The sequence below is a fragment of the Castor canadensis genome, chromosome 5 (genome assembly GCF_047511655.1).
Source record: "Castor canadensis chromosome 5, mCasCan1.hap1v2, whole genome shotgun sequence".
NCBI lineage: Eukaryota > Metazoa > Chordata > Mammalia > Rodentia > Castoridae > Castor > Castor canadensis.
The window spans coordinates 111,243,360-111,260,332 of record NC_133390.1 but is presented as its reverse complement, the minus strand read 5'-3'; the positions used below and the strand labels follow the sequence as shown (position 1 = coordinate 111,260,332).

Sequence of the window (16,973 nt, the reverse complement as noted above, 5' to 3'; positions counted from 1 at the left end):
TCAGATATGTACCCAGTATTGTTGATTTGACTTCCTTAATGTTCTCCGTTCCATGTCTTCCTACAACTTCCAACTTTAGTTCAGACCTTTGGTCTTAACTTGTTTGTGCTACTATGGCAAAATACCTGAGACTGGATAATTTATAAGTAATAGAAATTCATTTTTTATACTTCTGGAGGCTGGAAGGTCCAAGAACAAGGCACCAGTAACTTTGGTACTAGAATTTGGTCTTTGCTTCCAATCTAGAGCTTTAAGCATTGCCTCCTCACTCAGTGGAAGGCAGAAGGGCAAAAGACCTCACTAGCTTCTTCCAGCACTTCTATTAATCCCCTAACTCATGAGGATTCTACCCGTCATTACTTAGCCACATCCTAAATCCCCCACCTCTATTTTTTTGGAAGTACTGGGGTTTGAATTCAGGGCTTCATACTTGCAAGGCAGGCTCTCTATCACTTAAGGCCTCCAGCCCTTTTTGCTCTGGTTATTTTGGAGCTAGTGTCTGGCTTTTTGCCCAGGCAGCCTGGACCACAATTCTCCTATTTTATGCTTCCTGCCATTGTTGGGATGACAGGCATGTACCATTACAACCAGTTTTTTTTTTTTTTTTTTTTTCCCATTTGAAATGGAGTCTTGGAAACTTTTTGTCCCTGGTTGGTGTTGAACTATAATTCTACCAATCTCAGCCTCCCAAGTAGCTAGGATTACAGGACCAGTGCCTACCTTGCCCCATCTCTTAACAACGTATAGTATAAACTAGGGATTAAGTTCCATCTTTTTTTTTTTGGTGGCACTGGAGTTTGAACTCAGGGTCTCAAGTTTGCTAGATAGTTTCTCTGACCGCTGAGCCACACCACCCTAAATTCCAACATTGGGTAGTTTGTACAGACACATAGAAGCCATGGCACTTTCATTTGCTACCTGAGAATGGTCTACCCTCTTAGCAGACTGTTTCTAGTTAGGCTTCCTCTACTCAGTCCCTGTTATATACCTGGTTGTAGGGAAAGTGATAATTAAGTGAATCACCTATACACAGGCACACTCACTGTTGCTAACCACCCAAGGTCAGTTAGATATGTAACTAACAGCTTCATTCACAATGTACAGTACATGGCATCGCCTGGCTGGGTGCTGCTTTTGTCTGTATTAGTATAAAACTGCTGCATTGAGCAGCCTGGGAAAAATGAGGGCCACCATATGAGAGACCATGGGGACTGGCTGGCTGGCTGGCAGCTGCAATGGATAATAAACTGTGTGAAACTCCCTCCTGGCTCCTGTTTGCACTTGGGTCTGCATGAATCCATGAATGGACCACCTGAAGGGAGCAGGGTATTTGACTTAGACTGGTCCTGTGACTTTTCCCATAGGAGAATCTGAGCACAACAGTGGCCCTCCACTGACACATTCCCTCTACCCAGGGGTGGGTCTGGCTGTAGGCGTGGTTTTTTCCAGGACAGCTGCTTGTTTAGGGGGTACTGGCCAACCATAAAGGTGATGCCCCTGTTTCCAGACTCCTAAGATACTCCCTGTCTCACACACACTTGCTTACATCAGCAGAGCTTCCTGACACTAACCACATGCTCTCTCTTCCTGCCTAGCTTGTCTTCATTTTCTTGCTCTGAGGTGAATGCCGATGACAAGACCAGGAGAGGAAGTGGGGAGATGGAAATCAGCAAATAACCTGGAAACAAGTGACTTGTTGCTCCCTTAACCCCCTTTTTAAATTTGGTGGTACTGGAGTTTGAACTCAGGGCTTTGTGCTTGCTAGGCAGGTGCTCCACCACTTGAGTCCTGCTTTTTTCTTTTCAATCCTTGAGTCTATAAGGATGGAAATGTTCTGATTCCATATAGTGCCTGCAGAGTTTTTTGTGGTCTCAGTGGCCTGTATCATGTCAGTCTTTTGGTCTCAAAGTGAGAGGGCAGGCCAGGAAGTTAGCTGAAATCAGGCAGGTGGAGTTAGGACAAGGGCCTCAGGAAACTTCCATAACAACCTGAGCTGCTAGCAGATGGGAGAGATGACACCATCCCCTTAACAAACCCACTTCCCTAGTAATTCTCCCCCCTCCACCCCCCCATACCAGAACTCAGGTGGGTGGGAAAGGGGGAAGGCAGGAAGGACCTAGATGAGAACAGGTGAGACCAGGGTCTGATTAGAGGGTTGCAGGCACAGCCAGCCAGAATGCTGCTTTCTGCGTACCTAATTACCATAGAAAATGGGCTGCTCCCAGGAGCAAACAGGTTGAAAATCCCCAGACACAATCTCCGCTGGCACCCTGCTGGGGAACCCCCCCCCCACCTCACAGGAGCTTTGTTCTTTCTCCTAATAAAGGTCTTGTCTACACTCTCACCCTCCATTGTCTGTGGATTACATTCATCACACTCATGAAACAACTTGGCATGAATGGGAACTCTGTCACTGAACTAAAAGAGCTGTGACCCTAGCCAGCACACCAGGCCCTGGTCTCACATAAAAGATTCCAGTTTCAAAAGGGCAATGGCCTTGTCTGTGAATACCACTCTGTCACTATGGCCTCACATGAAAGGCGAAGGGTCTCACTGGCCTTAACCTTGCAGTTCTCCTGCTTCAGCCTCCCGAGTGCTAGGATTATAGTGTGCACCACTACACTAGTCTCTGAAAGTCATTATTTAATAAGTGCTTTCTGATAATAAGAAAGAGGAAAGGAAAGAAGAGAAAAATTGAACTGTTAAGAAATAGGCAAACCATTTCAAGGCGATCTTAAATCTTGATTTAAAATAATGTGACCCAGGAGAGAAGTATTTACCTTCTGCTGTGGAAATGTGGACTCCATCATTGCTGTTTCAAAGCTGTGGGTGGCCCCTGTCTGGGTCTTCTCCCACAGGGCTCTGAGGAACTGCACAGAACGACTTTGTATGGACAGGGGCTCAGGAAAGAGGCTCTGAAGTGGCATTAGAGGAGAAAGACATAATATTACCTCTTGGCCCCACAATATCATTTGATGACTCCAATGCACGATGTGGACTTACTTTGAACTTTAACATGATTTAAAGTTCAATGAAACAAGAAAGAAATCTGTCTTGAAGAGCAAACACATGATAGGACTCAGGTGTTTCACTTTCTAACAGAAAACTGAAAATACTTAATAGGATTTTTGATTCAGTTGATACTGATCTCCATAAATATGCCTGTAGTTTGTAACATAGTGTTTATTTTGATAATTTCCCAAGAACATTACTTAATTGGGAAGCAGTGAGTACAAATATTCATATTTGTTTTGTATGACATAAAATTAAAACTAGAGTACAAAACTCTAGTTTATTTATACAGAATAGATTATGAAGACTAGAAATCAAATAACTTAAGAGTTCATTATGTAATTATGCAAATATGAATGATGTGATCTTATACCTAGAGGAGTGAGAAGCCTTTCAATTTAGGGGGACAATTTTATAAAAACCACATAGGACACCAATAAAGGGTATAAAACACCATATATATATATATATATATATATATATATATATATATATATATATACATATTACCATAAATACTAGGATACAGTAGTGAGATTGGCTTTTAAAATCAATTTTCTATGTCAATGACTGTTCAAACACTGAATTATGAGGCTCTCCAAGTGGTTTCTATTTACTGAGAGAAAATTAATAAATGTCTCATTCCTTATTAATAAGTGAAAATCTCATTATTGCCATCAAAACCAGCAATTTCTAGCACTCGGTGAGAAAAGGTGGAGGATCTTGGACCCAAGATCTACAGATTTAAAAAGTTTCTTAGCCAGTAACTGTGCAACTCCTCATGTGAACACACATGGGAATTTCTTGGTTACTCTCAGAGAGTCAGGCAGTACATGAGCCCTCATTTAGAGAAAAGCAGACCTGATTTAATAATCATCGCTCTAAAGAGGAGCATTTGAACTGGAATCTGAGACTCTGAGAACGCCATGAATGTAGGAAGTTGACAGAAGAGTGAGAATCTGGTCTGGATTTGTCATTTACCAAGTGAAAGCTCGATTTTTATGCACCCCCAAGCTAGGATTCACCCAGAAGATTTTATAATAGCAAAGGTACGGAAAAGAAAGAAACCATTAGAGTAAAACAGATCACAAACAGATGCTTTTTTGGTGATTTTGCTTAAAAAAGAAAGGATTAGAATAAGTCAATAAAATAAAACTGAAGGGGGGAAAAAAAAGGTCAAGTTTTCTTGGTTTGTTTTCAGAAAACCGACAACTGTTAAGCGCAAAACCAAAGATGAAACTGAATATGAAATCTCTGATGGAATTATTTGAAAAATATTAGTGGAAAAAACTAAGATCATTATTTCAAGAAAAGGAAGAAAAATCAATGTTATTTTTTATGTTCATGTACAATTTGGTTCACATAAAATCTAAGTTGTTCTTTATAAGATGATATTAAGTACTCTTAAGAAGATTTACTATAAGAAAAACCACCATTTCCAATCTTGTCTTTTTTCTTTTTCCTTTTTGTTTCTCTTTATTTTATTTTTCTTTCCCTGTCTCTTTTTCTTAACTCCTGTAGCTCCTCTTTATGATCATGAGGTATTTGTCACTAAATTTCATTTTTCTCAGTAACCTTACTTTATAAAGACTATTTGATGATCATTGTAGCATCTGTTATAGAAATTTTACTAATAGAAGTAAATATGCGGTCTTACCCTTGGGTTTAATTTTTAACCATATCTCTAATATGCATCCTGTTTTTTCTGCTTCTTCTTTCTTCTTCTTCTTCCTGTATTCCATCTTATTTTTCAATACACATGCAGCAGTAAAAAGACTACCATGTTGCAGATCCAGTTACCTGAGTTCTGCCCTTCAATTTTCTGGTCTGTAAAAATGATGCTTAAGGTCTCTCCTGTCACTAACAGCTTGCAACCTACATTTATAGTTTATGCATAAGTTTAGTGCATCTGAAACAAGCACTTCCCAATAAGAACCTCTTTAGCTGCTAACATTACCGCACGAGTTTCTTCCTTGTTAAGTTGAAAGGTCCTCTTCATGAAATGTCACCTATGTACATGTATTCAACAAAAAAAAGTGACATGCTGGGATCTTACCAGTGTTGAAAACTGTTCTGTCTAGAGAATCAATGGTTAACTCTACACATCTATTTCCCCAAATAAGATTTTTTGTTATTGTTCCTGTGGTTTAACAAAAGTATTTCCCCATGTGGGGTGTGTGTGTGTGTTTTCTTTGCAGTGGTGTGCTGAGGATCGAACCCACGGCTTTCCACGTGCTAGTCAAATGCTCTGCCCCCAACACCATTCTTCCTTTGTGAAGCTAAGGATAGTCAAGATAAGACCCATGGTCCTTTATAAGGAAATTATGCTAAAATATAGAAAATCCACACTAAAATTGCTAATGAAGTGTATATGTGTTACTGTTACATACAAATCAATTTTGGCCAAAAAATTAGTAATTCACACCCCCGACCCCCTAAGGAGGCTGATGACTTGTACTTACCTGCTGGAACAGAAACATGACCTGGATCCACGGCTGAGGTTCTTGGCTGATGAGGATAAAACTGGATTTACTGTACAAACAGTAGTGGCCCTTCAGGGAGCAGGTGAAGAACAACTTTGCTACACAACTTCTCACAGTATCTAGAAACAGGCACACATAGCGTTAGGTGTTACTTTCTTCCCAGAGTTACGCTTTATGCTTCAACATATAAACACCTTTAGAGACTATTTTTCAGTATTCAGACCGCGAGCCAATAACTCCAAACAACTGTGAACTGGGGAATGCGCCGTCTCATGAAAGGCGGATTTAAACTGGTTCTATTCTATCCATTTTTCTTTTGTTTTAAATAATAATATGCAGATTCTCCAAGCACTTGCTATGGAAGTAAGCAATCCTCTCACTAATACAAAGGGTCATATGTCATCATGTCATATGCTTTGGGCATATCAGCTGGGCACCTGGGAAGAATAAATGAATGAGTGGAGGAAATGCAGGCATGCTCTGGTCTGAGGGTGGTGTGCTGCCAGCTGTGGGTGCTGAGCTCTCCGTTGGGCAGAAGCCACAGAGTCAACCTCCAGAATAATTCTGGTGAGAGTTATGGCTTCCTGAGAGTTGGCCTAGTCTCGTTTGAAAAGTTCATCTTATCTTGAAGAATTTCATCAGGGAGATTTAATGTGATCATCCTTTCATGACAAGGAAGTGGTTGGTGGGTGAAGTAGAGTAGAGGAGCCATGTACAAATGTAGTTAATAACAAATAAATGAAGGCGTATAGTAAATATGCATTGACAGTGTATGTGCTCAGCCCTGTACTAAGTACCAGATAATAATATCTGTGATTGATTGACTTCCACATGCATCAAATTCTTAATCCCATATAATTTTTACAACTCTATAGCTGGATGTTTTATGGTTTGAACCTGAAATGTCCCTTAAAGGCTCAAGATATTTTAGGCTTGGTTGCCATTTGATGGGCTTTGGGAGATGATTGGGTCATGAGGGCTCTAACCTCACCAATGGATTAATCCATTATGGATTCATAATTTGATGGCATTATTGGGAGGTGGTAGAAGCTGGGATGGGGCCTCTTTGGAGGAGTAGGTCACGGAAAGTACACCCTGGAAGAGTGTATCTGGTCCACAATCCCTTCTCTCTCTTTCTCTGCTTCCTGGCCACCATAAGGTTCCTTTGTCACACACTCCCACAGCCATGATGCTCTGCCTTACCTCATGTCCAAAGTAATGGAGCCAACCAACCATCGACTGAAACCTCTGAAACTGTGAGCCAAAATAAACCTTTCCTCCTTTACATTGGTTTCTCTCAGGTCTTTTGTTACAGAAATGAAAATATGACTAACACAGGTGTATTATTTCTAGCTTAAAGATGAGGAAATTCAGCCCACTAGAAAGTCAGACTACTGAACAAGTGAGACTGCCTTGTTTGCCATACAACCTCAGCACACTATAGAAAACACTTAAATAAGATAAGTCATATCCAGACAGACGAATGATATTCAGGAATTCAGAAAAAATCCCTGAAGGCTGCTCACCCTGTTGCAAAATCAGAATTTGAACGGGGCAATACTGTACCACTCTGGGGTGGCTTTAGACTCTACTACACTGGAGACTTGTAAAATTTGTAGGGTTACAGTGATAACTCATTGGGAATATATTTGAATTAATGTGACTTTTTAAGGGAAATGTTTTGAAAATTAACAGATTCATTATGTTCTTTTTTTTTTGGCAGTACTGGGGTTCAAAACAGGGTTTCACACTTGCCAGGCAGGCGCTCTACTGCCTGAGTCATACCTCCAGCCCTTTTACTCTGGCTGTTTTGGTGATAGGGTCTGGCTTTTTGCTCAGGCAGGCCTGGACCACAATCCTCTTATTTTAAACTTCCCATCCTCTCTGGAATGACAGGCACATACCACCATGACCAATTTTTTTCCATTGAGATGGAGTCTTGCAAAATTTCTTGCCTGGGTTTGCCTGGACCCACAATCTTCCTGATCTCACCTCCTGCATACTTGGGGTGACAGGTGCACACCACCATTACCAGCTATTGGTTGAGATAGGGTCTTACAAAATTTTTGCTTGGGTTGGCTTCAAACCATGACCCTCTTGAGCTCAGCTTCCCAAGTAGCTAGGATTGCAAGCAGGAGCCACTGGAGCCTGGCTTTGTTATGTACTGCTTTTAAAAGTGAAAACAGGCTAATGACTCTTCAAAGCTGATGTGACTCTAGTAAGGGTGACAGATCAGCCCACACCTAAAACAGTGCACTGAAGTGGGTGATCTCGGGCATTTTGTGATAGTGATGGAAAACTAATTAATACAATAGTAATTTAAATTTTTGGCACCGATGGTCTTAAAAACTGAGTTTGAATTAATCTATGCTAAAGAATCAGGAAGCTAAATTCTCCATAAGAGCACACACCCAAAAATGGCATTTGGAATAAATCTAGGTACAAGGTACCCATTGAGGCAGAACATGTTTTGCTTCAGTGGGAAGTTCCAAAGGGAATGAATTCTTTTCTAAGAACTCATGCAGTTAGCTTGACAGTAACAAGTTGGACTTTGCCATGGAAAAACAGTTTTTGCCTTTTTCCTTCCCCAAAAGTCTTACTGCTCATATTTATGTTTTATTTTGAAAATAAACATTGGTGAGATGTAATTTCATTCACCCTGGGTCTGCCATTTTTTATACACAAATCACAGGGGTCTCAGCTAACATAAAATGATCAAAGTGGTAGAAGAAGGAGATCCTTTTCTTAGAAGCATAACGCTGGCTATAAAAATAAATCAGTGCTGTGATATAAGGCTTCTGTTAATGCTTCAGTAAACCTGGTCTATATCAATATTCTTCTCCTCATTTTTTTTCAGAGCTTTCCCAGCTTGGAAATATTTTCCATACCATTAGGGTTTAGTTGTTAATTTTTCTCTGTAATTTTTCCTCCCTGGTTCATTCCACAGTATCAACTAGTAGGCAGGCAATAGTGTTGGGTGAATAACTGAATGTATATCAGACACAGTGCTGAAAGCAATAGTGGCCATGATGTTGACCTTGTTATCAAGAAGCTTTATAACAAAAGGGGAGACAAATCTGTAAACAGTGGCTATAAGTTGCTTTAAGTGCCCAAGGTAATAGTGGAGAATGCAACCATGGCTTCTCAGATAAATAAATCAGGCATTCTGAATAGGGAACAAGGGAAGGAGATATTTGAGGTGGACCTAGAAAGATGTCCAAAATTTTGAACATAGAAAAAGTATTTTAAGTGTAAAGAACCCTGGGAAAAAAGTCACATCAGACATAAAGTTCACAGTAATTCCAGGTATTATATGTAGTGTACCTGGGTCATTAAAATAGTTTTTACTTATATAATAATGTCCAAAGGGTTACTATTTTCCTTCATAGTTCCCCAAACCTGATTGTATTTTTTTACTTTTGATAGCATGTTGCTTCTTTTAAAAAAAAAATCAAATGATTTGGTTTGGTCTTTGGAAAGACCAAAGTGAACGTGAGTATCAATAATAGTTAAATACAGTGGATTATATGTTAAGATATTCAAAATATGTTCAGCTTTGCTAAGAAATCACTCTACTAGCTTAATATATACATCACAGAGAAATTTAAAGACATGATATTCAAATGAAAGAACATTGGTTTTCCTTTGAGTCAAAATCTTTAAGAATCATTTTGTAATTCTTCTCTTCTTCTGCCATATTTCTCTCACAGTGCCATTCATCTTTCTTTATTCCTGCACAGTATTCACTATAACATATGAGCATTTTCTGTTAACATTTTTTAAGTAAACTTTTATTTTAGAATACTTTTATTTATTTATTTATTTTTTCATTTTTCTTTTATTATTCATATGTGCATACAAGGCTTGGTTTATTTCTCCCCCCTGCCCCCACCCCTTCCCTTACCACCCACTCCACCCCCTCCCGCTCCCCCCCTCAATACCCAGCAGAAACTATTTTGCCCTTATCTCTAATTTTGTTGTAGAGAGAGTATAAGCAATAATAGGAAGGAACAAGGGGTTTTGCTGGTTGAGATAAGGATAGCTATACAGGGCATTGACTCACATTGATTTCCTGTGCGTGGGTGTTACCTTCTAGGTTAATTCTTTTTAATCTAACCTTTTCTCTAGTTCCTGGTCCCCTTTTCCTATTGGCCTCAGTTGCTTTAAGGTATCTGCTTTAGTTTCTCTGCATTAAGGGCAACAAATGCTAGCTAGTTTTTTAGGTGTCTTACCTATCCTCACCCCTCCCTTGTGTGCTCTCGCTTTTATCATGTGCTCATAGTCCAATCCCCTTGTTGTGTTTGCCCTTGATCTAATGTCCACATATGAGGGAGAACATACGATTTTTGGTCTTTTGAGCCAGGCTAACCTCACTCAGAATGATGTTCTCCAATTCCATCCATTTACCAGCGAATGATAACATTTCGTTTTTCTTCATGGCTGCATAAAATTCCATTGTGTATAGATACCACATTTTCTTAATCCATTCGTCAGTGCTGGGGCATCTTGGCTGTTTCCATAACTTGGCTATTGTGAATAGTGCCGCAATAAACATGGATGTGCAGGTGCCTCTGGAGTAACAGTCTTTTGGGTATATCCCCAAGAGTGGTATTGCTGGATCAAATGGTAGATCGATGTCCAGCTTTTTAAGTAGCCTCCAAATTTTTTTCCAGAGTGGTTGTACTAGTCTACATTCCCACCAACAGTGTAAGAGGGTTCCTTTTTCCCCGCATCCTCGCCAACACCTGTTGTTGGTGGTGTTGCTGATGATGGCTATTCTAACAGGGGTGAGGTGGAATCTTAGTGTGGTCTTAATTTGCATTTCCTTTATTGCTAGAGATGGTGAGCATTTTTTCATGTGTTTTCTGGCCATTTGAATTTCTTCTTTTGAGAAAGTTCTGTTTAGTTCACATGCCCATTTCTTTATTGGTTCATTAGTTTTGGGAGAATTTAGTTTTTTAAGTTCCCTGTATATTCTGGTTATCAGTCCTTTGTCTGATGTATAATTGGCAAATATTTTCTCCCACTCTGTGGGTGTTCTCTTCAGTTTAGAGACCATTTCTTTTGATAAACAGAAGCTTTTTAGTTTTATGAGGTCCCATTTATCTATGCTATCTCTTAGTTGCTGTGCTGCTGGGGTTTCATTGAGAAAGTTCTTACCTATACCTACTAACTCCAGAGTATTTCCTACTCTTTCTTGTATCAACTTAAGAGTTTGGGGTCTGATATTAAGATCCTTGATCCATTTTGAGTTAATCTTGGTATAGGGTGATATACATGGATCTAGTTTCAGTTTTTTGCAGACTGCTAACCAGTTTTCCCAGCAGTTTTTGTTGAAGAGGCTGCTATTTCTCCATCGTATATTTTTAGCTCCTTTCTCAAAGATAAGTTGCTCATAGTTGTGTGGCTTCATATCTGGATCCTCTATTCTGTTCCACTGGTCTTCATGTCTGTTTTTGTGCCAGTACCATGCTGTTTTTATTATTATTGCTTTGTAATATAGTTTGAAGTCAGGTATTGTGATACCTCCTGCATTGTTCTTTTGACTGAGTATTGCCTTGGCTATTCGTGGCCTCTTGTGTTTCCATATAAATTTAACAGTAGATTTTTCAATCTCTTTGATGAATGTCATTGGAATTTTGATGGGAATTGCATTAAACATGTAGATTACTTTTGGGAGTATAGACATTTTTACTATGTTGATTCTACCAATCCATGAGCATGGGAGATCTCTCCACTTTCTATAGTCTTCCTCAATCTCTTTCTTCAGAAGTGTATAGTTTTCCATGTAGAGGTCTTTCACATCTTTTGTTAGGTTTACACCTAGGTATTTGATTTTTTTTGAGGCTATTGTAAATGGAATTGTTTCCATACATTCTTTTTCCGTTTGCTCATTGTTAGTGTATAGAAATGCTAATGATTTTTCTATGTTGATTTTATATCCTGCTACCTTGCTATAGCTATTGATGATGTCTAGAAGCTTCTGAGTAGAGTTTTTTGGGTCTTTAAGGTATAGGATCATGTCATCTGCAAATAGGGATATTTTGACAGTTTCTTTACCTATTTGTATTCCTTTTATTCCTTCTTCTTGCCTAATTGCTCTGGCTAGGAATTCCAGTACTATGTTGAATAGGAGTGGAGATAGTGGGCATCCTTGTCTGGTTCCTGATTTTAGAGGGAATGGTTTTAATTTTTCTCCGTTAAGTATAATGCTGGCTGTAGGTTTGTCATATATAGCTTTTATAATGTTGAGGAACTTTCCTTCTATTCCTAGTTTTCTTAGAGCTTTTATCATGAAATGATGTTGGATCTTATCAAAGGCTTTTTCTGCATCTATTGAGATGATTAAGTGGTTTTTGTCTTTGCTTCTGTTAATGTGGTTTATTACGTTTATTGATTTTCGTATGTTGAACCACCCCTGCATCCCTGGGATGAAGCCTACCTGGTCGTGGTGAATAATCTTTTTGATGTGTTGCTGAATTCGATTTGCCATTATTTTGTTGAGGATTTTTGCATCAATGTTCATTAAGGAGATTGGCCTATAGTTCTCCTTTTTGGAGGTGTCTTTGCCTGGTTTTGGGATAAGTGTAATACTGGCTTCATAAAATGTGTTTGGCAGTTTTCCTTCCCTTTCTATTTCATGGAACAGTTTAAGGAGGGTTGGTATCAGTTCTTCTTTAAAGGTCTGATAGAATTCAGCAGAGAATCCATCAGGTCCTGGACTTTTCTTTTTGGGGAGACTCTTGATTGCTGCTTCAATTTCATTTTGTGTTATAGGTCTATTCAGGTGATTAATTTCCTCTTGGTTCAGTTTTGGATGATCATATGTATCTAGAAATCTGTCCATTTCTTTTAGATTTTCAAATTTATTTGAATATAGGTTCTCAAAGTAGTCTCTGATGATTTCCTGGACTTCCATGGTGTTTGTTGTTATCTCCCCTTTTGCATTCCTGATTCTACTAATTTGGGTGTTTTCTCTCCTCATTTTAGTCAGGTTTGCCAGGGGTCTATCGATCTTGTTTATTTTTTCAAAGAACCAACTTTTTGTTTCATTAATTCTTTGTATGGTTTTTTTCGTTTCTATTTCGTTGATTTCAGCTCTTATTTTTATTATTTGTCTCCTTCTATTTGTTTTGGGATTTGCTTGTTCTTGTTTTTCTAGGAGTTTGAGATGTATCATTAGGTCATTGATTTGGGATCTTTCAATCTTTTTAATATATGCACTCATGGCTATAAACTTTCCTCTCAAGACTGCCTTAGCTGTGTCCCATAGGTTCTGGTAGGTTGTGTTTTCATTTTCATTGACTTCTAGGAACTTTTTAATTTCCTCTTTTATTGCACCGATGATCCATTCTTCATTAAGTAATGAGTTATTTAGTTTCCAGCTGTTTGCATGTTTTTTGTCTTTACTTTTGTTGTTGAGTTCTACTTTTACTGCATTGTGGTCAGATAGTATGCATGGTATTATTTCTATTTTCTTATATTTGCTGAGGCTTGCTTTGTGCCCTAGGATATGATCTATTTTGGAGAAGGTTCCATGGGCTGCTGAGAAGAATGTATATTGTGTAGAGGTTGGATGAAATGTTCTGTAGACATCTACTAGGTCCACTTGATCTATTGCATATTTTAGATCTTGGATTTCTTTATTGAGTTTTTGTTTGGATGACCTATCTATTGATGATAATGGAGTGTTAAAGTCTCCCACAACCACTGTGTTGGCGTTTATATATGCTTTTAGGTCTTTCAGGGTATGTTTGATGAAATTGGGTGCGTTGACATTGGGTGCGTACAGATTGATGATTATTATTTCCTTTTGGTCTATTTCCCCTTTTATTAGTATGGAATGTCCTTCTTTATCTCGTTTGATCAATGTAGGTTTGAAGTCTACTTTGTCAGAGATAAGTATTGCTACTCCTGCTTGTTTTCTGGGGCCGTTGGCTTGGTAAATCTTCTTCCAGCCTTTCATCCTAAGCATATGCTTATTTCTGTCGGTGAGATGAGTCTCCTGTAAGCAACAAATTGTTGGATCTTCTTTTTTAATCCATTTTGTCAAACGGTGTCTTTTGATGGGTGAATTAAGTCCATTAACATTAAGTGTTAGTACTGATAGGTATGTGGTGATTCCTGCCATTTAGTTATCTTAGTTGTTTGAAGGTTTGATTGTGTGTACCTAACTTGATGTTACTCTCTACTGTCTTGCTTTTTCTTATCCTGTGGTTTGGTGCTGCCTGCCTTTTCATGGTTAAGTTGGGTGTCACTTTCTGTGTGCAGGATCCCTTGCAGAATCTTTTGTAATGGTGGCTTTGTGGTCACATATTGTTTTAGTTTCTGCTTATCATGGAAGACTTTTATTGCTCCATCTATTTTGAATGATAGCTTTGCTGGGTAGAGTATCCTGGGGTTGAAGTTATTTTCATTCAGTGCCCGGAAGATCTCACCCCACGCTCTTCTTGCTTTTAATGTTTCTGTTGAGAAGTCTGCTGTGATTTTGATGGGTTTACCTTTGTATGTTACTTGTTTTTTCTCTCTTGCAGCCTTCAATATTCTTTCCTTAGTTTCTGAACTTGTTGTTTTAATGATGATATGTCGTGGAGTAGTTCTATTTTGATCTGGTCTGTTTGGTGTCCTGGAGGCCTCTTGCATTTGTATGGGAATCTCTTTCTCTAGATTTGGGAAATTTTCCGTTATTATTTTGTTGAATATATTACGCATTCCCTTCGCTTGCACCTCTTCTCCTTCTTCGATGCCCATGATTCTCAAGTTTGGTCTTTTGATGGAGTCAGTGAGTTCTTGCATTTTCTTTTCACAGCTCTTGAGTTGTTTAATTAATAGTTCTTCAGTTTTTCCTTTAATTACCATTTCATCTTCAAGTTCTGAGATTCTGTCTTCTGTTTGTTCTATCTGCTGGATTGGCCTTCCGTTTTGTTTTGCAGTTCTGTTTCGTTCTTTTTTCTGAGGTTTTCCATATCCTGGCTGTTTTCTTCTTTATTGTTGTCTATTTTTGTCCTGAGTTCATTTATCCATTTATTCATTGTGTTCTCTCTTTCACTTTGGTGTTTATATATTTTAGAATACTTTTAGATTTATGGAGAAAATCGGGAATATAATCTAGAGCTCACTGCCCACCCTGCTTCTCGCACTATAGTACTAGTAACATTTTAGTTCAGTGTGGTACATTTGTTGCAGGAATGAACCAATGGTGATACATTATTGTACGTGAAACTCCATGGTCTATTCAGATTTCCTCAGTTTTTACATAACATACTTTTTTTAGATTCTAGGATTCTATCCAGGATTCTACATGACATATATTCATTAGGTGTCCATAGATGCTTGGCTGTGATAGTTTCTCAGACTTTTCTTGTTTTGATGGCCTTGATGGTTTTGAGAAGCATTTTGTCAAATACTTTGTAGATTGCCCTTCTTTGTGATGTATCTATTTTTCTCATAATTAGACTGAGGTTTCAAGTTTTGGGGGAGGAAGACCATAGAGGCAAAGTGCCATTTTTATCAAATAAGAACATGTGACTACAAGAATTTTGACTATCGATGTTGACCTGGTCCACCTGGATGAACCAGTGTTTATCAGATAGCTTTTGTCACTGAGGCTTAATCTTTTTTTTCCCACGTACCACACTATACTCTTTGGAAGGAATTCACTATGTGCAGCCCATGACTAAGGAGGGGGAAATGAGCTCCATCTCCTTGAGGGTGGAATAGCTACATAAATTATTTGCAATTGTTTTGTTTGTTCTTTCCCCTGTTACTTCATATAAATTATTTATTCAATTTTTGTCAGTTTTATTGCAGGTATAATTGGCAAAAATATTCAATCATGTATCAATATGAATCCATGGTATTTATTTCATACCTTGGGTTATAATTTAATACTAATCTATTTATTTTGTTGCTCAGATTGTTCCAGTTTTGGCCACTGAGGGTTCTTTCGGTTGGCTCCTGTGTCCATTGTCCATTTGATGATTCCCTTGCAATTGTGAGTTTTGGGTTTTTTTTTTTTTTTTTTTTTGAGGAATTGGAGTTTGAACTCAGGACTTCATCTTGTAGGCGGGTGATCTACCACTTAAGCCATGCCCCCAGTCTATTTTGCTTTAGGTATTTTTTTTCCAAATAGGGTAGTCCCTCAGCCTGGACCACAAACCTCCTATTTATGCTTCCTGTATAGCTGGGGTGACAGGTGTGCACCATCACCCCAGCTTCTTATTGGGTGAGAGGAAGTCTCACGAATTTTTTGGCTCTGCCTGGCCTTGAAACGTGATTCTCTCCGTCTCTACCTCCTGAGTAGCTAGGATTACAGGTTTGAGCCACCACTCCCATCTTGCTTTTTTATTGTTGTTGTTGTTTTTGCTTTTGTTTGTTTGTTTTTGATATGCACTTCTTAATTTCTTACACCAAAAGATGGTCAGGCTCATCTTGTGTATTTTGTGCCCACACCTGGAATCAGTCATTTTACCAAGGAGCTCAGGTTCTTTCTATTAGGAACCAAGATATGAGTGTTAGACACGCTGCTGCTGTTGCTGGGGTAGCGTTGCTGGGGTAGCCTTGCTGCTTGGCCTTTTCAGCTGGCAGAGCAAAGAAATTATGTGTGTATAATAGAGCATACAAATATTTCTGTATGTAACCATTTTAAGCAAGCATCAGCTCACACTGATAGCTTCCATTCTAATCCATTACCACATGTGACATTCTAGCCTCCTCCCCTTGATTATCTGCAAACTTCTACTCTAACAGTGAGCAGCCTTGCTCCCACTCTGGTAGTATATACATATTTTTTCAATACTGGGGATTAAACCCAGGGTCTTGCACTTGCTAGGCAAACACTCTACCACTTGATCTATGCTCCCCCTATAGAGGCAGAGTTTCCTCTTTGTCTCTCTTTGTCTCTGCCTCTCTCCTTTCTGCATCACACCCCCTTCCCTTTTATAACACAAAGGGCTCAGAGAATGCTATAGCACTATATCCAGGTACATTGTGCAAACACTGCTACACCACTGTCTTAGAGTAACAATAGTGCCCACGGTTGAGACTACTGCTTGGTGTAGTGGCCAACAGTCTCCAGAAAGGATCCAACAAGTACTTTCCCAAAGCTGTAAGTTAGCCAGAGGCCTTTTTTACGTCTTAATAGAGCTGTAGTTTTTTTTTTTTTTCATTTTTCTTTTATTATTCATATGTGCATACAAGGCTTGGTTCATTTCTCCCCCCTGCCCCCACCCCCTCCCTTACCACCCACTCCACCCCCTCCCGCTCCCCCCCTCAATACACAGCAGAAACTATTTTGCCCTTATCTCTAATTTTGTTGTAGAGAGAGTATAAGCAATAATAGGAAGGAACAAGGGGTTTTGCTGGTTGAGATAAGGATAGCTATACAGGGCATTGACTCACATTGATTTCCTGTGTGTGGGTGTTACCTTCTAGGTTAATTCTTTTTGATCTAACCTTTTCTCTAGTTCCTGGTCCCCT

At 39.0% G+C, this 16,973-nt stretch overlaps 1 protein-coding gene across 9 annotated transcripts in view; it reads right to left on the bottom strand.

Annotated features, from left to right (window-relative positions):
• Veph1 (ventricular zone expressed PH domain containing 1) overlaps positions 1-16,973 on the bottom strand; it is a 297,471-nt gene that overhangs the window by 61,511 nt on the left and 218,987 nt on the right. For all 9 annotated transcript variants that reach the window (XM_074073910.1, XM_074073906.1, XM_074073909.1 and 6 more), the window contains 2 exons: positions 5,475-5,614; positions 2,781-2,915 (listed from right to left, as the gene is read on the bottom strand). In XM_074073910.1, coding sequence (XP_073930011.1) covers positions 2,781-2,915; positions 5,475-5,614 — 275 coding nt within the window. The remainder of the gene's footprint in view (positions 1-2,780; positions 2,916-5,474; positions 5,615-16,973) is intronic.